Source organism: Diaporthe batatas (genome assembly GCF_019321695.1).
Source record: "Diaporthe batatas strain CRI 302-4 chromosome Unknown Contig00015, whole genome shotgun sequence".
Lineage (NCBI taxonomy): Eukaryota > Fungi > Ascomycota > Sordariomycetes > Diaporthales > Diaporthaceae > Diaporthe > Diaporthe batatas.
The window spans coordinates 648,702-669,329 of record NW_025408562.1 but is presented as its reverse complement, the minus strand read 5'-3'; the positions used below and the strand labels follow the sequence as shown (position 1 = coordinate 669,329).

Genomic DNA, 20,628 nt, shown 5'->3' with positions numbered 1-20,628 from the left:
TCGCTGTGATGTGTGTGGCCAACCTTTATGGCCTATGATATAAGCCTTGCTTGCTTGGGCCTCACTATCATGCCTTTTCGCGGGATCGTGATAGATTGATTCATTTGTCCATCTAGGTAGGTAGCTGGAGGGAGTCGCCTTCGTTTCGCCAAATGCCTGGGAAGAGGAAGAGAGAACACCTCGCGCACAGACAACGTCATGTCAAGTTCGGTCTGCCATGTCAACACCACGTCGTCGTCATCACGAATCGCAGGGCTCGACTGATGGATGGGAGGACAATCCTCGTTCTCACATAACATCCGCTAGCATGTGACGGTCTCTTAAATGCTGGCCAGCAAGCAATGCGGTATCTAGTTGCTCTCTCTTCCAGGCACTTGGCGGCCCCGATCTGACCACACCACGCCGGATTTTCCCTCCATACAGCCCATTCCTGTCCTGCCTGTCATTACAACCCTTGCACAAGGTGCTTACCATGCAGCAATGTAATGTGTATGAAATTCCCCAGCCAAACATCAATAGGACGCCCCTCCAAAAAAAATCCTCTCTCTAAAGCGGTCGATCCGCATCCCTGATAGACCAACCACGTTAAGGTCACACAGCAGTGCAGAGAACCCTCCGCCATGATGATGTCCCTTTTTTTGCCCCCCTTCATCTTGCGACACCCAGGCAAGTCTACGCCAGAACGCCATGCACAACCGCAGAAAGATCACCGCCTCCCCTCACACGATGCTCACATGCCAGCCTTGATCTTCCAGTCTCCCTTCTTTTTCGGCTTCTCGGCGACGTGGTCGAGCGTCGCCTTGATCTGGGCCATCGTGCAACTGTCCAGCTTCTTCTTGAGCGTGGCCACCATGGCCTGCTTGGGCAAGAAGCTGAACTCGAGCACAGCGGCCTTGAAGCTGTCCAGCTGGGCTGCTGGCACCAGATCCTGCGGCGCTGGTGCGTTCGACACGGCTGCTGCACAAGAGGTACCAAGCGCGGCAAAGGCGGAGGAGGGGACAGGCGGTGGGGCCATAGCGCCACTATCTGCGGCTTTTTCAGCCGTGCCATGGGCTGAAGTCTTTGTCGAAGTCGCCTTGGGCTCCTGAGCCCAATACTGATCCGAGAAAGGGTCGACTGAGTGATGATGCTTCAGGTTTGCTACGCAGCCAAAGTCAATATTTACATCGTCAAGGGACAAGAAGATAGGGAGAGGGGGGTCATTTCTCACGGATCATGAACTCCATCCGAAACTTGTACATCTGTGGGTTGGGGTTCCTTCGCGTGCGGTCCTCAAAGCAGACTCCGCTGCTCTCGGGCTCCATCGTCCCTGCCATCATTCGTGGGCCCCGGCCGGCATCCTCTGAGTCATCCAGGAAGTCGTCCATAGCCTCGCCCTCCTCCTCATCGGCATCATCCTCGTCCATCAAGCTCACATCATCTCCCTCGCCATCGTCTCCATCGTCAACCCATTCGGCCTCGGAGTCGTAATCGTAGTTGAGTGGCAAGTCCTTGGCAATAGGATTTCTGGCCAGCTTTCGGAGGCTGGCCAGCGACTCCACGCTTGTGACAGTGCCATAGTAGGCTGGCCGGACATCCTCGTAGAATTTGAGATGTTTGAGTGGTATTCGCCTCAGTGCTTGCTGAGTATGCTGAATGCGCGAGTTGTGTGACTCGGTGGTCAGATCGATAGGGCTTGTCTGGAGACCGTCGGAATCTGACAAGAGTTTGCGAACACTGGCGTAGGTCTTTCCCCGGGGATGGACATTGCCGTGGGGGAGGCCCAGAGCTTGCAATGGGTCGGAGGACTTTATCTCGATGGGCGCTCTCGTACCGGCCACGAATTCGTCTAGCACCGCTATCTTAGCAGCTTGGGAATCCGGACTCAATGCGAACTTGTTGGTTGCTAGTCTGACATTCTCTTTGACAAAGAACTCTTGTGCGAGACGTTGGTATTCGTTCCGCTCCTGGACGGCTGGAGACGGGCTTCTAGCGCCGGCTGGCAGGTCAGTTTTGAGGTTGGATGTCAAGGTCTGCTTCGTGAAGAAACTGCCAATCTTGGGTTGGGCTCGTTGTTTCCGCTCAGCCTCCTCTTCCTTCTCGCGCTTCTTGCGCTCGGCCTCGGCCTTCTTTTTCTCAACTTCGGCCTTCTTCCTCTCTGCCTCTGCCTCTTTCTCCTTGCGTTTCTTCTCCCTCTCGGCCCCCTTAGCAGCCTTTTCGTCGGCCTGTGCCTTCTTCTCGTCCTCTGTCAGCCTCTTCCGCTTTTTGGCCGGAGGGCCCTGGCCAGCGGGTTGTGTTGACTTGGCCGCAGGCATGGTAGTTGGCTGTCGGGTCGGTGTGTCAGGAGATGCGGGGTCCCTGACCAGGTTGCTGTTTCCTGGTTCGAGGAGCGAGGGTGGACTGCTTTGTGCTGGCGTGGATTCTGCCGAGGTCAGGCGGGATGAGTTTGGGAGAGAGGAGGCTAGTGGCAGGTCTTTCATCGAGTCAGCAACGGCATCTCCAAGGAATCAAGGTGGGGCGAGGGGCCAAGTGGTTGTTTTTCGTCAAACTGACCTCTGCTTCTTGAGACTTCATTCACGTCGAGATGTGGTTGTTTTGCCGAGTCGCAGGCGGGCAGTTCATCGAGGTCGCCAGCGTAGTCCGTGTGCGTTCGCTTTGTGCTGGGCGACTCCAGCTCTTGGACGTTCAGAGACATTGACATCAGAGGCATTGGTCGTCGAGGTGGCTCCAGGCGGGCTTTATGAACCAGGAGGGAAGGCTCGAGCCTGAGGTTGTGCCTTCCACGTGAGGCTGCTGCTAGATGCCGCTATCAACAGACCGAAACGGACATCGATGAACTGATCCAGGTCTCAGATGGAAACCGATTGTTTGGCAGGTACTTAGTAAATAGAATAAACAGAGAAACAAGGCAACAAGTCCAGATACACGTGCTGTTTGGTGGTGAAAATGGCTGGGTGGCTCCAACGTGCTTTCCAAGGTTGACGGTTGGAAGGTCGACAAAGGTGGACCCTTTTGCGGGAAGTCGCGTTCGCGTCGAAAGTGGGAATCTGCAACCTACGCGTCAAATGGCGTCCGTGCACCGCTGGGGACAAGGGTACTAAGGTACCTCCCCGGCTTGCAGAGCAGGTAGTTTACCATTGTACCTATCTATCTGACTGGGGAGTCCCCACTTTCCACCCTCGAATCCTCGATGAATGGTGTTTGTATCTTCGAGACAGCCGGATTCCACCCACGATGCCAGGTATCTGAATCTGCGGGGCACTATTTCAAAGACATGGGTTCCGGCGGCTGCTAGGTTCTCTACGCATCCCCGTTTTCACATGCGTCCCCGTCCATTAGTTTTGTGGCGATTTCAAACAGGTCGCTGTCCACGATAATTCGCCCATTTTTGCTAATAAGTCACATTCGACGAGGTGCTCATTGGATTGGTCACGCTTCAACTCTATAAACGACTTATTGCATGTATTGATGTGGCACGGGATCCCGTGCAAACGAATGGACCCGGCTTGACGTATATGTGATCAGACCAAAGCATGTGGAACATGAAGCAGGCAATCGAGAAAGCATCCAGAATTCGATTTGTCTTTGATATTCCCCTCAACGCCGAGCAATGCAATGGTGGTGATGAAATATGAAAAAACAGTTGAACGACCGTCTCGTTTTGTGCATTGCAAGCTTTCCACGCCTGCCCTGCCCCGCAAGGTTTAGGAAGATGAATAGCGACCGGTGGTATCCCCTCCACTCCAAGACCAATGTTCCACGGAACACGATTTAGACAAATGAAACAAGTCTGCCGATATCTAGGTGGCAGCGATTTAAGTTGGTAGTCGGTAGGTTGATCAGTCGGGGTTGGCGATGAAAAGCCTTCCAGAGGTGAGCGTCATTGTCCTCTCGTCGACACTGCCTCTCCTACGCAGCTCGTCTGGATTCTTGACGCTCTTTTCCCTCGTCAGTGCTGAGTGTATCAGGCTGTTGCTTGCCAGCCGCGCAGCATCATTCCCCATGTCTGGCACGTCGTCGGCACGCTCTCCGCTGCTGCCACTCCTGCCGCTTGCAGCATCGCTTGCCCGTTTTTCGAGCATAGCCCCATCAACCAGACTGCTGCTTCGCTCTGGAGTGTTGTCGCCGCCGCTGCCAGTCCATCTTCTGCTGTTCTGTGAGCCTCCGCCGGTCATCTGCAGGCCGCTGCCGGTCGATGAGCGATAGTTGAGCCCCCTCCGGCCTTGAATGCTGCCCGCCGTGCTTGACCTTCCACTGCTCCCAGTCCGTCGGTGATGCAGTCGCTGAGATGCAAGTTCGTCGTCATCGCTCTCCTCGCCCTCCACTTCTGTCGCACTAAGTCGAAGCGGCACGCCACCGACGCCCACGTAGTTGTTGTCTGGGGCGTAGCCGACCACTCCGGGCTTTCCGTGGTGACGAATCTTGCCCACGACCTTGCCACCGGCGCTGCTGAACCCAGTGGAGGTACGGCCGCCGCCGGATGAGCCTGGGGCCTGACCTGCGGAGCCGACCGTTTGGAGGGCCCTGGCCTTGGCCTGCCGCTGTTTTGCCAGCATATACGGGTCCTCGGACTGTGCGCGATCGCACCAGACGGTGGCCTTCTGTTTTCGCAACAGGGCGACGTAACCGACGGGCTGTACGGAACCGTTTGAGCGAGAGGAAGTAGAGCGGCGTATGTCGGCACTGGGTGGAGAGTTTCGGTAGGCGGCCGGGGGCGGGCCTCGCTCGGTTGCCCCTCCACCGCTGGACACGGTGCTGAAGGTGTTTACCGAGGGAGAGCGGCGTTGGTGACCATAGGGTTGTGGCTGGCCCAAGTGCATGGCTGGCGGATGTTGTGCTTGCATCGGGAATACGTTTGAGGAGGTTGTGCGGGTGCGTGAGTGAGAGAAGGACATTTGAGCAGCATCCGCCGGCAGTGGGCGGCGCCTTGGTATTTGTGTCTCGAGCATGTTGAGCGGCGGTCGTGCTCCAGGATCGCAGGGATGTGCTGCCGCGCGAGGGGAGTTAAAATGGGAAGTCCCGCCAAGATGGAGTGACCTCTGGGCTATGTTTGTCGTATCGCAACCTCGGGCAGGAAATGATGAGCAGAGCAGGGCGAGGGCCCGCTGATGGGAGTGGAGCCGGCACCCTGAGCGCGAAGATGAAGCTGCTGCGCCTGTAACCTAATCTCTCTCCCTCTGGGTTGAGTCGGTGCCTTGCGGGTCGCGACGAGTGAACTGTGCACGAAACAGTGCCCGTGATGAAAATGAGGGTGCAACGCGGGCAAACTGGTGTCCAGCAGGCCGGTTTGCTCGTTTCGCTACCAAGGCGTGAGTGATCTGGAGCAGGTCGAGGCTCACGGTAGTTGCGGTGTCGAGGTCGAGGGTCTCGCTCAACACCAGCCCCAAGGACACGAGAGGGCTCGTAGGAACAAGGGGATAAATATAGGCTGTCAACGTGGTGATCAACGGAGAGTGGGCACGGCGGACTCTTTTGTGTTCTTTTTTAAGGCGCGCACGGGTCCTGGTTCACAGAGGTGGGCTGCGAAGACAAGGGAGGCGGACAAGGCAGCTGGGCAGGCGGGACAGTGCTGATAAGAGTGGGAAATGGCAGCAGAGACATGCAGGATTGCGGTCGCAGTTGCGGTTGCGGTTGCTGCGAGCAAGATGACGGTCCAACGTTGCAGTCTTGGCAGCCCTGGAACTTGCAGCACGGCGAAAGGGGAGACGGCGGGTACAGCAGCCAGCAGAAACAGCAGCAACGCGGTTGCGATGACGATGACGCTGGTTGTGACGGCGAGGGAGGCGGGAGAAGAAGTTGGAAGTGGGCAGGATGGGACGATGGCTCTGGCCAATATGTGAGGGTATTATTGGTGTCGACAACCAGGCTGGGTGATGCTGCTCCCTATGTATTGATGAGGGCAGCGAACCGCATTCTACCAAAGAGCAGGGAAGTCTGGTACCGCAGGACAGAAAAGGTCGATGGAGCCCTGGAGCCCCGGGGGCACCTTTGGGGGGAGGACGGGCAAAGCTTTTTGACTGGCCTTGTTTGTTGGCTGCGGTACGCTGGCTGGGCTGGCTGGCAGGCCGTACCGCGACAGGAACCACAGGAACCGCTTGCCTGCTCTGCATGGGACAGTAGCGTCACTCAATCGCAACAAGTGGGCACTCTAGCGTGCGTGTTTGTAGCGTAACATCAAGCGGCGACCAGGCAGCCCCAGTCAAGGCCAGGGAAGCGCAGGGAAGTGCAGCCCAGGTGCAGGGGGGCGGCAGGGAGAAGGCGTGTGCCAGCAGGGGAGGTACTGTGTAATCCCAGGTAGAGGCTGCCAGGGTGGGGTTCAACTGACTGACCTGTGTGCCGCCTGCCCTGCCTTGCCCAACACACTGCCAGACTGCCTGAACGGAATCCGAGTTGACAATCCTTCTGCCACTGTCAATCAATCATTCAGCCATTGCGTGCATGTACTGGTACCAAGTACCGCAGGCACACAGACTCATCTTCTCTCACACTCGCAATCGCTCTCTCTTTTGTGACAATCTTCCGTCTCATGTGTCTTACGCATGTGCCTCGTCTGGCTGATCACTACCGTCGTGCCGTGTGGTTGTATCGCAGCAAAGCATTCACCTCCTTCCTCCTTCCTCCTCCGATATCCCAACTCTTTGCTTACTAGATTGCTAGAGTACCAGCCAGACCAGACACTCAGACACTCCAATGCGGCACAACCTACCCATCCTCTCTTCCTACCATCTTTCTACTCCGTACAGATGTGTGCGCCGTTGCTGCTTGCGCCGCGATCCTGCATCATCTGCTGCTTTTATTTAGCTTTCCTCCAGGTCGGCCTCGAGGTCGCCGACCTGTTTCAAGCTGTCTTTTCTCACAAGACAGCCCCAGGCATTTCAGGCAGGGCGCGCCATGCAAACAGCAATCTGCAAGGCCGCTACGGTTCAGCACTTGCGATTGTTATCAATGAATCAATGCCAGTGCCAATGCCCTTGCCCCTTGCAGCGGTTCATTGGGGAATGCCCCAGCAGCCCGCCAGAGACCCAAAACGCGCAGGCATGGCGCGGCATGGGGCCCGGGGGCCTGGGGGCGTGGCAGAGATCTGAGCGGTGGCCCCAAAAAAAGTTTCCTTGCTCGAAGGAACCACCGAAGAAATCCCTAGTCCTGCGCCAATCAACGGACCCGAGCCGATCTGATGTAATGGCTCGTTGTCTCCCAAGGCCCGTGGTCTCCTTGCCGCCGGGTGCAGGGCTCGCCAGCCTGGCAAGCCTGGCTGCCTGGCTGCCAACCAGCAACACAGCCTAACAGGTTCCCTGTCCCGTACCCAGGCGATCGCCTCCTAAAACCTATGCTGTTGACGCAATGGACGGCTTCAAAATTGGTAACAATCAGCACCACATCGAGATCTCGTCCTCCACCCATGACTGCCATGGCAAGAGACCAGCCGAACCCTCAAACAAGCAGGGCAAGCAGGCAGGCCGGCGGGTATACCGCCGACAGAAGTTCGACCTCTCCAAAGGCAGCGGCTCGGGAACTTCTGCCCTCGCCGTCTCTCTGTCCCCCCAGGTCGCTTGCCGGGCCGCCGTATCTCTCGTTCCAGTTGTCTGCAGGCGGAGGATGCAGAATGGGACAGACACCGCCCCGAGTGCTGCACAAAGGGTTCGATTTTGCGAAATTCCACAAGGGTACCTCGGTCCTGAGTGGGGTTGTATGCATTCTTCGGCCTCAGTCCATTGAAACTGCGGAAGACTCCCATGGGAAAATCAGAATTCCGTCGGCAATTGCCCCACCATGGACGCCATCCATCTATCTGTTGGCCAAGCTCTTTGGGCGTCGTGATTTAGCTCGACCCTAAGGAGGTTTCTGAATGCGCCTAATCGCCCAGCAGTGCAGCAGCGGTGCTCCATGATCGACGTCGCAGGGAGAGAGAGGGCTGAAGCTAGCCATATACCGTCCAAACCACCCGCCCAACAAATTCGCCCAGTAATCGTGTGCTCCGTAGCACGGGAGATATTGCTAGCCTGCCAGCCCGCCGGCGGTTTCGGGCGGTCCTGGCGGTGCGGGCGGTGGCGCTGCCTGCCTCATCCGAGCATCAGCCAGCAACTGCCCGCTTCCGGAACCCGGAGCGCTACTAGGAATGCCATTGATTCAGAACGTGCTCGTAGCGGCCGTTTCACAAGGGACCGACCCAGCAGAGCAAGACACAGACAAGAAAGCGCCAGTTATATCCTGTGCACGAGAACCAGCGAAGCTTACTAAATGGCGCAGAACTATGCTGGGCTAGGAACTAATAGCTGCCTGCGGCCAAATGCGGGGAGCACACGATGCTACTTACCCATGGGCTCAAAGACATATGTTCGGCCGGGCCGTGGGGTTATACACTGGCCTACGGTCGTACAGTAGTCTCCAGCAGGCTGGATGGCAGTGGCCATAACAGCTTAAGGTTTGCCATGCTGACTACTGCTCGACGACATGTGCTGCATGGACGATGTCACACAGCTAACAACTGCTTGACATTTGCAACCTGCCCAGACTGATCTAAGGTCGTAGGGTTTCGCATCCTGTCAGTGGACTTGGTCTAGAGTCTTCCTTGTCACAAGCGCTCATCTTGATGAACCAGAGGTCACCAGGCCGTACAGGCTGCTGATATGTGTCTCACGTCATGGGCTGTGCGAGTTGGTAGGAACCCAAACACTGTGCTCTAGAGAATCACAAATGTTCAGATCTTGGCGTGTGTACTAATAATGCTGCCAAACCGTGCGCGATTCAACCCGACGGCACTCACGCCCGCCGTCTTCCGATCCGGATCTGAATTGACTTGAGCTCTCTCAACAGGTGGCAGTAATGCAATCGTCACACCAGCCCCCGCACAGCCGGATACAGACCGAGGGGGGTAAAACAGGTTCTCCGCGCAGCTCACAGACCAAGGAAATGCAATATCAGAGCTGATATTGTACAGCTCGCCAACAAGTTTTGTATGAGATTCGTCGGACCTCTGAGAGTAAGCATTTGGGGCCCTACCAGGATGCAGAGTACGTCCGGCTGGCAGGTCTGAGATACATAAGCCGAAGTGCATTTCCACATATTGGGTTTGCGTGATCAGGCCACAATCTCAGCACCTACACTAGCTGACAGGAATTGTGGATATGGCACAGCAAGCACAGCTCATCGATTGACGGTGACCCATGCACAACGCATGCAGCATGCGGGCCGTTCAGCTTACACGGTTCATCTCGTCTACTCCCGTTTGGGAAGGGTCGTGGGCAGCCGAAACAGCCAGCTGCAGCCCCTCACAGCATGTGCCCCCCGAGTCCTGGGCCTGTTGGCTACCACAGTAGTGTAGTCCGTAGAGCAGGGCCAGGATGAGGAGAGGGCATCGTGCAGGGCATGCAAGCAGGTCTTTGTTCTTCAGCACGCGCCGCCCGGGGCCCCTGTCCCACCGCGCAGCTGGACGCATGCAGGTCAGCCCGCGCATCTCCGGAGAAAAACCCGGCCAGTTGAGATTCCCATCTTTTTGTCTTGTGTTTGCTGTTAGCTTGCGAGAGACACCAGGGCGCAATCTTATCAGGTGTGCCAGGCCAAGCAGTCAATGTACCGGTACCTGCCCCCCTTCTGACTGCCCCCCCACGTGAGGTTGAGAAACTCGCGATTGGACGCCAACGTCGTGACCAGACTATCCATGGCCTTGGCCCACAACTGGTTGGGGGTCCTGGGGGTGTTACCAGGGTGTGGCGGACCTGGATGGCCTTATCGAAATTGAGTTTCGACAGTCTTCCCACGAGTTCTCAATATAGCTTCACGGAAAATGATCGACAGCATGTCTGAGTCGTTGGCGGCACACTAACTTGTCGTACGCGAGCAGCCTAGTCATCCCGGGTGCTCGGGTCGTTCAATTTCTGGCATACCCGCTCTTGTTTACCTGAGGTTGATATCCTTAATGTTATCTCGCTGTCAAGAAGACGGACGGAAGAAACCGCTCTTGAGTGTCGTTCTTGGCTCTTGGAGGCGAGCCGCATCGGTTGCACTATTGGCAATGAAATGGTTTCTTCGGCAGCAGGGCCGCCTCGGGGCCTCCCGGAACAGGTTATCGGGACCGGTTGCTACCACGGACCACGGTGGGGCCTGAATAAGCTCAGGATGTGCAGCAGGTGCGGCTCCAATGCTGTCGCGACGACGGAGGAAATGGCCCGGGAGAACGCACAACTTGACGATGAACGGCGATGAGTTCGATCAAAGGAAAATTTGCTCACTTCCAGGAACGGCCGACTGTGGAGGCGGCCGTGTCCTCGTCTCGAACTTGTGAGGTTATCGCGAGGTTGACAGGTTTCGACCGAACCTCGCTTGGTCGGTGAGCTTCCACAGGATCGGGTCTGGATTCGCCAAGCCACACGCGCAGACCCTCAATAATCTTTGACATGGCAACATCGGACCGTGCAACATCGGCTCATTTTCTGACATTCGAAACTCGAAGGTGACATCGGGGCCACCCACCCACTATGGTAGGACACTGACCTTGAATAGCCTCACAAGCTCATTGTGGAAACTGCCGATAATGCTTCTACATCTCGATCCAGCGCGCGCAGGGGCCTCGAGACCCATTTTCTTGGAAATCGCGCTTCGCTGACATTCTAAGGTTCTTCTGGGTTCCCCGGGCCCTGGTTTCGGCATGGGTCTCGGCCGAGTCCCAGCCGGGGCTTGCAGCGAGGACATGTACGTCTGCGGGCAAGCTCCCCTCGAATGCCTGGTTCGCGAGATGCAACGGACACAACCCTGGAAGAAGACATGCCCGCGGTGTGGCTCAGAATTCAAGGAACAAGCGGTAGGCCCCTGTCCGGCAGGAACAAGGGATGGAATCAGTTGGTTCCTCGCGCCGACGTCAGGAACATCATGGTGTGGTTCAGGGAGCAGGGTCGAGGAGATGAACAGTGCTCCTCGGACACTGCCAGCCATGACAGCGGCTACGCCGGAAATGCAGGCGCAAGTCCCACATTGCAGTTCAATGACAGGCGAAGCTGGATAAGATATGGTCCCATTTCCCCGTCAGCCTTCGGGCCTGGGGCGGATGCGGGTCGGGCGTCATCTAGCAACGTTGCTGTCTCGCCGTCGCAGTCAGTCAGTCAGTCAGCAATGTGAAAAGGATGACTCTGACTGCAGGGACCGGAAGGTGGGAGGGAGGCTTGACGGCCACGGAGCTCGCGATGCTTATACAAAGCCGGCCTGGCGCTTCCAATGGCACCGGCTCGAAGTGCTGTCGACGGCCTCACGTAGCTAGCCAATGGACTTGCACCAAGGAACTAGCTGCCGAGACATGGGATGGCTGGGATTGCTGACCGATGTCGCCATGCCCTAGCTGATCCGATCGGAACCGTCGGTCTCGACGTTGAGGCTACGACGCGCTTATCATGATATCAGCAGGACGGACGCTGTTGGGTTACTACTGTCTTGACAGACGAGAGTCGTGCGGAAGGTTTTGAGCCTCATGGACGATCCTGGACAAAATGTGCCGACATATGGGCGCCGATCTTCCCATCTTTTGGCCAAGCACTGCAAGCTGGGCAGACCGGCCGCAATAGGCCACGGGCAGGGCAGGGGCGGGGGACGTGCAGGTGTGGGGGAAGGCGTGCTGGCAGACACGGCTCCAATTGGCTTTCCAGCCTCCCTGAATCAGTAGGGCATAATCGGTTTGCCGCCGTTTACAGTTACACAACGCTGGCGCTAGGTTGACCGACTACCTGGGATTTTGTAGCGCGCGACGAGAGAAAGTCTTGGTGTTTTTGGTAGTCTGAGTATCTAGTGTTGTTTGTGTTCGGTATCGGACCGCCTTGTTTCAACAACAACACTGCACCACAACAGCACGCATCGCACCTGGTCAGGCTGGTCTGCCCTTCGTCTGTGTGCGTGCCACTCACTCCCTGCAACCATGCCGCTGGGCCCCCAGCTGCTGCTCCTGACGTCACCATGAAATTTGCAAAGGAGCTCGAGCGCGATCTGGTGCCAGGTGGGTGTCAAAGCTGTGCTCCGATCCGAGTCACATTTGCTGTTTGTTATTGAGACTGTGGCTGACCATTGGTCTCAGAGTGGCGCATCAAGTACCTCAACTACAAGGCTGGCAAGAAGCATATCAAAGCTGTCGCCAGGGCCATCAACCGTGCCAATGGCGCCTCCTCCACGAGACTGCCTGCTCGGCCCGACCACATGCGCCCTGGTTCCGCCTCTGCCTCGTTCAGGACCGCCGTTCCAGCCACCCCACCAGCTGCCGACGATGGTGTCGATCCCTTGCGGACGGGGCCGGCGCCTATGGGTCAGAGCCCCCCACGCTCAATCCCCATCAAGAGGCCTTCCCCCGTCGCCGGTGAGCGCCAGGGGCTCATGCACGGATCGGAGCCGGACATGCAGTATGGCAGTTTTGTCCCCACCCCTCCGGAGCATGGCCCGGCTCCCATCAGCGAGTCTGGCCAGCCCAGCCATCTGTTCGAGCTGCCGGCCCCCGCCATCAAAGTGCCCTCCAACGCCAGTGAGGCCCAGAGGCAGAACCCGCCAGCAACGCCCCGGGTGAACTCAGCATCTTCGGTCCACCGCCTCGCCCTCAACCGCACGGCCTCGAGGACAGGGTCGCAGTCGGGCGTCCCAGCCGATCGCACTCCCATGCCTGGCCGTTTTGCCTCCGCCGCCGGTGCTACGTTCCCCAATCTCACCCCGAGCGATATGCAAAGCCCACGGGCGAGGTTGCGGAGGATGTTCTCCTTGGCCGGGCCGTCACTGGAGCGCTACCGTTCTCGTGGCGAGTATGACATGCACGCCTTCGATGAAGTCCGGGAGAAGGAGAAGGAGTTCTATGACTTCCTCGACTCTGAGCTTCAGAAGGTTGAGAACTTCTACCGGCAGAAGGAGGACTACGCCGGCAAGCGGCTGGCCCTGCTTCGCGAGCAGCTGCATGAGATGCGCAACCGGAGGATTTCCGAGATCGCAGAGGCTAGGCGCCGCAAGCGGGACGGCGAGTCGAACGGCCATGACGCGAAGGAGGGCCTCAAGAGCAACGGCGCGGGTCACCTTCCCATGTTCGACCCCCTCAAGGCCAAGCTGTTCAAGCCCGGCCCGAATACAAAGGCCCTCCAGAAGATGCCTCAGACGCCAAGCCACACTGGGCAAAACCCAGATGAGAGGCGCGACTACGTGCGGCGGCCTGATGAGCACGAGGTCCCGTATCGTACGGCCAAGAGGAAACTCAAGCTGGCACTGCAGGAGTTTTATCGCGGTCTCGAGCTCCTCAAGTCCTACGCGCTGTTGAATAGGACGGCGTTTAGAAAGCTCAATAAGAAATTCGACAAGTCGACGCACGCGCGGCCGCCATACCGCTACATGAACGAAAAGGTCAACAAGAGCTGGTTCGTAAACAGCGACGTCCTGGATGGCCACCTACAGGCAGTCGAGGATCTTTACGCCCGGTATTTCGAGCGCGGAAACCACAAGCTTGCTGCGGGCAAACTCCGCAACCTGACAAAGAAGAAGCGCGACGAGTCCGGCAGCGCCTTCAGGAACGGGCTGCTCATCGGCGTCGGCGCGGTGTTTGCTATCCAGGGCGTCGTGCAGGGGACGCAGCTCCTCTTCGACGAGGACGATGACTTGCGTGCCCAAACGAGTTACCTGATGCAGATCTACGCCGGCTACTTCTTGATGCTGTACCTCTTCAGCATGTTCTGTCTGAACTGCAAGATCTGGACCTCTAACCGGGTGAACTACCCCTTCATATTCGAATTCGACCCTCGCAACCAATTGGACTGGCGGCAGCTCTCGGAATTTCCCAGTTTCTTCCTTTTCCTGTTTGGACTGTTCATCTGGTTGAACTTCACGAGATACGGGTCCGACGCCATGTATCTATACTACCCCGTCTTGCTCATATTCGTCACCGTCTTGATCCTATTTGTGCCGGCGCCGATCTTCTGGCATAAGGCTCGAAGATGGTTCCTGTATTCCCACGTAAGTTTGCTCCCTGGCCATGCCGCGTGCTCGTCCTACTACCGCCTGGCTTGATGATACTGACCGGCTGCAGTGGCGTCTGTTTTTCGCTGGTTTATACCCTGTCGAGTTCCGAGACTTTTTCCTTGGAGATATGTATTGCTCCCTGGCATATGCTATGTGTGTAAGTATACTTCCCGATTGCCCACGCTACGAATCGCACTTTACTGATCCACACTCAGAACATCGAGCTGTTCTTCTGCCTGTATGCCCATTCTTGGAATGAGCCACAGCAGTGCAATTCAAACCACTCGCGATTGCTGGGATTCTTTGCCTGCCTGCCTCCTATGTAGGTACCCCTTTACCCATACACTTACAGCAAATGCGCTGCGGGAGTCATGACCAGACAGACGTGTGCGCGATCACAAAAGCTCGCACAGCTTGAGCATCCTTTTCGTACAACTCAAATCAATTCAGCCTTGCCAGCCACTCGATGTCTCACCCGGACATACACTAACATGACTATTTGAACAGATGGCGTTTTCTTCAGTGCATTCGTCGTTACAGAGATACCCGAAACATATTCCCGCATCTAGTGAACGGTGGAAAGTACACGGCGTCAATACTTTCTGGCGTGTTCCTGAGCATGTACCGCATAAACGGCACTAACCGAAACATGGGACTCTTCATCGCTTTCTCCATAGTCAACGGCTTCTACACCGGTACGTATCAACTGGACAAGCACCGGCCTGCCAGACAACAATGACTCTCGCGGTAGACCCCACGCAACCCCCATGCTAACATTTTTTCTCTTCAGCCTTCTGGGACATCTTCATGGATTTCAGCCTGGTCCAGCCACACGCGCGCCATCGGTTCCTGCGCGACATCACGGCGCTCAAGTCCCGCTGGCCGTACTACCTCATCATGGTCATCGACCCCATCCTCCGCTTCAACTGGATCTTCTACCCCATCTTCACCCACGACACCCAGCACTCCAGCATCGCCTCCTTCCTCATCGGCTTCGCCGAGGTCACCCGCCGGGGCATGTGGACCCTGCTGCGCGTCGAGAACGAGCACTGCTCCAACGTCGCCCAGTACAAGGCCTCGAGGGACGTGCCCCTCCCCTACCACCTGGAGACGGGCATCCCCGCGCTCACCAGCGCGAGGGTGAGCTCGGACTCGGCGGCGGGCAAGCAGCAGCAGCAAGACGACGACGACGACGCCGCCGCCCTCGGCGGCTTCGGCCCCGCCGCAAGGGTCGCCACCTGGACAGGCGCCATCGAGAACCAGCCGCCTCCGAGCGGCGCCACATCCACGGGCGTCGACGTCCCCGGCTCCGGCTCGGCCTCGGGCTCGGCGCGGCCGGGCCTGTCCGGCGCCCGCGCAGCCACCACCATGGACGTGGCCGAGGAGGGCCGGACGCCCGGCGAGGACTCGCTGCGGCTGCGGCGGCGCCAGCGCGCCGACACCGTGGGCAAGCGGAGCATCGTGCGCATCCTCGCCGAGGCGCACAAGCAGGACTTTGAGAAGAAGCGGAAGCCCGGCGCGTCGTCGTCGGGCGGCGGCGGCGGCGTCATCGGGGCCGCGCAGCTCGACGGCGGGGCGGATGTGGACGACGACGATGACGACGACGACGATGATGATGATGGTGATGACCTGGGCGGGGTCGACGAGGGTACCGACGACGAGGATGAGACGGGGTCTATGCTCGACGAGAGGATGGAAGTCCGCGAGGCCGAGGTGATGCTTGGGAGGGGGAGGGATGGCGAAGACCGCTAGGCTTGCTGGGCACACTTGAACGCCGGTGTCTGATTTGTTCCCGGCGTGTAATTGCAATTTGGGCAGTAGGGTGGATACATGTCGCTTGAACATCAAAAAAGCCTGGAGTCAGTCAATTGCCGTCAGTTTACTGGAGACTACTGTCAATCGGGCTGGCGATTGTATGAGATAATTCATCCAACACATCTCTTCAGGACAGGAGTAAATCCGCATCTAGTTAAGGGGTTCATAGGGGCTCTGCATCACGTTCTGAGCATTTCTAGGGCCCATGGTAGCCCGTGATATACACACAAAATTCTTACATCTATTTCGTAATCAGGGGCTATCTGTCCATAGCTACAAGCAACAGACCATCAAAGGTCGGCGTGAAGCTCTATATCCGTCTTCGGCAGGAGGATGGGCCAGAGCGCTGGCTAACAAAAAAAATGGACTTCCAATGGGCAAACCAGCGGACTGGGCTGAAGAATCACACAACTTTTTCGGCTTGCCTCAGAACGCCAGACCACTATATCCCGTCATGAGGGCATTTGCCTCATAGCAGCGTCAAAGCGCATTGCCCTTTCTTTAAAAACGCCTCCGCGATGAGATGTATAACGATGAAGAGTAGCTGGGGGCTCGGGGGAAAGGAAATCAAAGTTAAGCGTGAGCGTGAGCGTGAGCTCTCTCATGAAATGGTAACAGCCATCTTCTTCCACTCTGAGGGGCCCCAAGATTGCAGACATCATGCACTTCGCATGATGAAGGTCAGGCCCTTGGTTGTCAAGACACGAAGCTGGCCGCTCAGTTTCCGCGGAAAAGGAATTGGAGATCCTCTGGTGTCAGTGACTCCATGGCTGCATCGTCATTGTTGATAGTGGAATGGATCATGCTGGCCTTCTTCTGCTGTAGTAGAACTGAACAAATTGTTAATGATTGAGGTTGCACTCTTGCTATCGTTCAAAGAAAATACGCACCCATACGACTCTCCACAGAGTCTTCAATGCAGAGGCGAGTGATGGTGCAAGGACGTGTCTGCCCGATACGATGGCACCGATCAGCAGACTGCCATTCTGCCGCAGGATTCCACCATCTAGAGCATTGTTAGTTATTGGGACATAGGGCAAGGATAGGTAAACTTACGGATCAACGATGAAGACTTGAGATGCCTCGGTCAGGTTCAAGGCAACGCCTCCGGCCTTGAGTGAAACAAGGAAGCACTCCACCTCGGTGTTCTTCATGAAATGATCGATGGAGGCTGCGCGTTGAGCTGGAGTCATACTACCGTCCAGCATCACAGTGGTGATACCCGCACGACGCAACCGCCACTCGATCAGCTGCAGCATGGTGGTGAACTGGCTGAAAATAATGGACTTGTGAGTGGCCTTGTCTGACCGGAGCCTGTGCAGCTCATGAACCAGCAGCTCAATCTTGGAAGATGACGTCCAGTTCTCCATCTTAATGCGGTTGATAATCGAAGATTTCTTGACGAATGCCTCGTCCTGCTCGATCTCGGGCTGCTCCAGGTCGATGGAGAGCGGAATGTGGCACTGGGGACAGTCCGGCTGGTCCTGTGAGCCGAGATAGCTCTTTGCACAAGAACGGCAAAAGTCATGCTTGCACCTAGATCGAATGGCTTCTTCCGCAGGCTCGTCACAAATGCAGCAGACCAGAATGTTCTGTCCACCTTCGGCGTTCTTCTTCAAAATCAGGTCTGGATGATCAGCCACCTGTCTCATCTGCATGATGAGACCGAAGATGTTGGCGTAATTATTGAGGAGCACACCATGGGCGACATAGGTGTCGAAATCGCGCTGGCCGTTCGTCATGATGCTGTTGGCGAAATCATTTTCCGCCTCACCAAAGAACTGGCGATCAACGTATATCTCCTTCACGGGTAGCTCCATCGAGTTGGTGTGATCCTTCTTGAGGCGCCTCAGCATGATACGGTCAGTCATCAGTCGAAGCTTCCGGAAAGCCTCGGCGCCAGGGCCCATATTGCCGTAGCGTTGAATGGGGTTCAGAAGCTCCTGATTGAAGACAGATACGTGCTGCATGCCGTTGTGCTTGCACTGAGTGCAGCGGTGGTCCTCGTCCATGGTCCACTCGAGCGACTCGCAGGTACAGTTCTTGCAGAAGTAAGATGCGAAAGGGCGTATGTTGAGGAAGCGAATGAGTGAGAAGAATTCACCAATCCGGTTCTGCAACGGAGTGCCTGTGAGGCACCACCGATAGTCAACCTTCAAGGCGAAACAAGCCTTTGCAGTCATTGTCGTCCGCGTCTTGATGCAATGGGCTTCATCGAGAAGGACACGGTGGAATTGAATGGCATGGATCAGACTCTTCTCCTTGTGCAGCCCATTCTTCCTCTTGAAGCCCTTTTCCTGCTTCCGATACATGGACTCGAGGCTGTTGTACGACATAATGATGACGTCGTACTTCTTCAGCTCCTTGATGGTCTTGCCCTTGACCTGCGCATTGGTTCCATGATAGACGAGCGTCTTCAAGGTACCGTCAGTGTAGGCCTCGATCTCAGAAACCCACTGCATCAGAGCGACGGGCGGGACCAAGACCAGGGAAGGCTGCTTGGCCGGATAGTCGGACATGATTAGCGAGACAGCTTGAATGGTCTTTCCCAGCCCCATTTCATCGCCGAGAAGGCCTCCCTTCCACTCGGTCTTTTCCATCGCCTTCATCCAGGCGAGACCCTCCAACTGGAAAGGTTTGAGAATTCGGGAAATAGTCTTCGGCTGCTCGGCCTTGCCGGCTTTGAGAACAGGCATGTCCCTGAGGTGGTCCCACATCGTCTTGAGTGTGGGATGGTGCTCCTCGAGTTGAAGCCTGCCTGTCCTAATTCTCTTGCGGTTGGCGTACGCGCCATAACCACGGCGCTGCACGCCCTGAATTCTAGTCGAGTTGTTGGTCGCAGCCGAGGGGTCAGCATCGTCACTATCGTCGTCTGACTCCGCGGTGAAATCTACAGAATTCGCATCACTCAGTTCGGAGCCGTCGCTACTAGCATCATCGAGTCCTGAGGCAAGGTCCTGAGCTTTTGCTCTAGATCTGAGGGCTACCTTTCGGCCATTCTGTCGCTTGCTCACTGTGGGGTGTCAGTGAACAATGCTTAAGGGATGTTAAGGTTCTATGTCGGTGGGAATTCAGGCGAGGTACTGGTGCTGACCCAATTTGACTGGATGATGGAGGCACAAGAGAGCTTCTCGGGAATGAGGGTGGTTCCAAATGTGCATGTGTATGCGTGACTTTTCAAGGGCAAAGGGATGAATGATTTCCTGTGACTTACAAGGCAAGTCGTCGTCTGAGTCTGACGCATTGGGAGCCGCAACTTGCTTTCCCTTCGTATCGGCTTGCTTTCCGCGACTTCTAACGGTGGTCTTCTGCTTCTTGGCTGGAGGGGCCAGGTCGGCGAAGTCAGAATCTTCGTCGTCTTCATCATCGATATCGACATCCGAATCCTGGACCACACGCTTCTTGGCCGCGGCTCGAGTACCAGATGCTTTGCGGGTAGCCACTGCCTTGCCTTTACCCTTGGGGTCAGTTGCGGCATAATCATCACTGTCAGACTCGGGCATTAATTGCTCCTCGGCATCCTCGTCGTCAGAAAGGAAGCCTTCGACCTCCTGGTTGAGTTCGTTTTGGAGAGTACGAGCAACCTCCTCATCGTAACGAATGCGTTGGGCATCCAAAGAATCATCTTCGAGATCGAAGTCATCGCTATCAGGAACGATGGCGAGTCGATTCCTTCGAGTGGCTCTAGAAGAAGCGTTCGCTGACTGGCGGCTGGCCTTCGAGTTCGACGTGGTGGCAGACCCACGACCCTTGACAGCTGGGCTGACTGTGTCGAGATTGCCAGAGCGAGTTGGTCGAGTGGATGTAGATTTCGCATTGTCGACTGGTGCGGGCGTGGTGACATTGCTGGTCAGGGGGGTTGAATAACCTGAGGCCGTGTCGGCGGACGAGTAGGTCGAATTTCCAAGAGAGGAGAGTGACTCGTTGGCGGCAGCAGCCGCGGCAGTAGCGGCAGCAGCCAAGGACGCCTTGCTAGGACGACCGCGGCCACGTTTCACGGGCAACGAATTACTTGCTGCAGGTGCAGACACAGATGTAAATGAGTCGTTCCCAGTGGCCTGGGAGCTGTCGCCTTGAACGCAGTGTCAGGCTAAAAATGCCGTACGTGTTGAACAGCTGCTGGGAAATGAACGTACCTGCGTCACTGGCCGCGGCGGCGAGCGACCTTCTAGTTCGTGCCATTGTGACAACCGGTGATGTTTGACACAGGTGATGTCACCGATGCCACGATGCCAGTTGGCGATACAGGCGGGTGAAGCACGTAGATGGCTACGAAGAGGGCGACGCGGGGTGGTGGGGGATTTGTCAGATCGAGGACTTATACCAATGGAAGTCGTCGTGGGAAAAAGCGCCCTCTCTCTCCAATGGCCGGCTCGGCTGGGAGTGGAGAAAACGAGGCAGGGGAGAGAAGAGGGCAGTCAGCCTGGGGAGAGGGAAGAGGAGAAGGGCGAAGTGGTGTAGTCGGCGAAAAGAAGGCTCAAGATTTCAAAGGCAACGTCGCGGGTGCGATAAAGAAAGGTCCGACGGCTAGCTCCCTTTGCCACCTGCTTCAATTCAATCGCCAAACTCAGGCGCGTTGTCAGCTGAATGGAAAGGGCGCCACCCAGGCACAAGAGCAGTTAACAATAAGTCGAGTTGGATTGGGGAAGCTTGCAGGGATCAGGCAGGGGGCTCGACAGGGGTTTAAGTGGTCGCCATGGGTCTAAAGTGGTTTGCAGCTTGGGAAAGAGCACGGGACAGCGCGTTTGAGAGGTGTCCCTGCGGGCCCAGAGCGTTGGTGCCTGGCGCGTAAAGCGAATCTGGCAACCCCCACCAATGCCGAATGCCAGCGCCCGCGCCCTCTGGCTGCTTCGGATCAGACCTTCCTTGTCA

General features: G+C 56.7%; 5 protein-coding genes across 5 annotated transcripts; 2 read left to right on the top strand and 3 right to left on the bottom strand.

The window, feature by feature from the left end:
• Positions 1-74: 74 nt before the first annotated feature.
• KVR01_011497 (uncharacterized protein) lies at positions 75-2,960 on the bottom strand. Its single transcript, XM_044792601.1, has 3 exons — positions 2,533-2,960; positions 1,211-2,452; positions 75-1,140 (listed from the first exon to the last, which is right to left on the bottom strand). The coding sequence occupies exons 1-3, from the start codon at positions 2,687-2,689 to the stop codon at positions 731-733; spliced, it is 1,809 nt and encodes a 602-aa protein (XP_044639872.1). The 5' UTR covers positions 2,690-2,960; the 3' UTR covers positions 75-730.
• A 423-nt stretch (positions 2,961-3,383) lies between these two features.
• Positions 3,384-5,941, bottom strand: KVR01_011246 (uncharacterized protein). The gene has a single exon (XM_044786383.1). It carries the CDS (start codon positions 4,926-4,928, stop codon positions 3,819-3,821), a length of 1,110 nt encoding a protein of 369 aa, XP_044639621.1. The 5' UTR covers positions 4,929-5,941; the 3' UTR covers positions 3,384-3,818.
• A 3,559-nt stretch (positions 5,942-9,500) lies between these two features.
• On the top strand, positions 9,501-11,534 carry KVR01_011326 (uncharacterized protein). The gene is made up of 3 exons (XM_044788442.1): positions 9,501-9,555; positions 9,821-10,429; positions 10,480-11,534. Exon 3 carries the CDS (start codon positions 10,696-10,698, stop codon positions 11,089-11,091), a length of 396 nt encoding a protein of 131 aa, XP_044639701.1. The 5' UTR covers positions 9,501-9,555; positions 9,821-10,429; positions 10,480-10,695; the 3' UTR covers positions 11,092-11,534.
• A 193-nt stretch (positions 11,535-11,727) lies between these two features.
• KVR01_011355 (uncharacterized protein) lies at positions 11,728-15,693 on the top strand (the record flags this gene model as incomplete). Its single annotated transcript, XM_044782739.1, has 6 exons — positions 11,728-11,956; positions 12,035-13,935; positions 14,009-14,098; positions 14,157-14,263; positions 14,449-14,636; positions 14,732-15,693. The coding sequence occupies exons 1-6, from the start codon at positions 11,917-11,919 to the stop codon at positions 15,691-15,693; spliced, it is 3,288 nt and encodes a 1,095-aa protein (XP_044639730.1). The 5' UTR covers positions 11,728-11,916.
• Positions 15,291-20,373, bottom strand: KVR01_011481 (uncharacterized protein). Its single transcript, XM_044789824.1, has 5 exons — positions 19,893-20,373; positions 18,971-19,828; positions 16,813-18,769; positions 16,647-16,762; positions 15,291-16,586 (listed from the first exon to the last, which is right to left on the bottom strand). The coding sequence occupies exons 1-5, from the start codon at positions 19,936-19,938 to the stop codon at positions 16,474-16,476; spliced, it is 3,090 nt and encodes a 1,029-aa protein (XP_044639856.1). The 5' UTR covers positions 19,939-20,373; the 3' UTR covers positions 15,291-16,473.
• Positions 20,374-20,628: the final 255 nt, after the last annotated feature.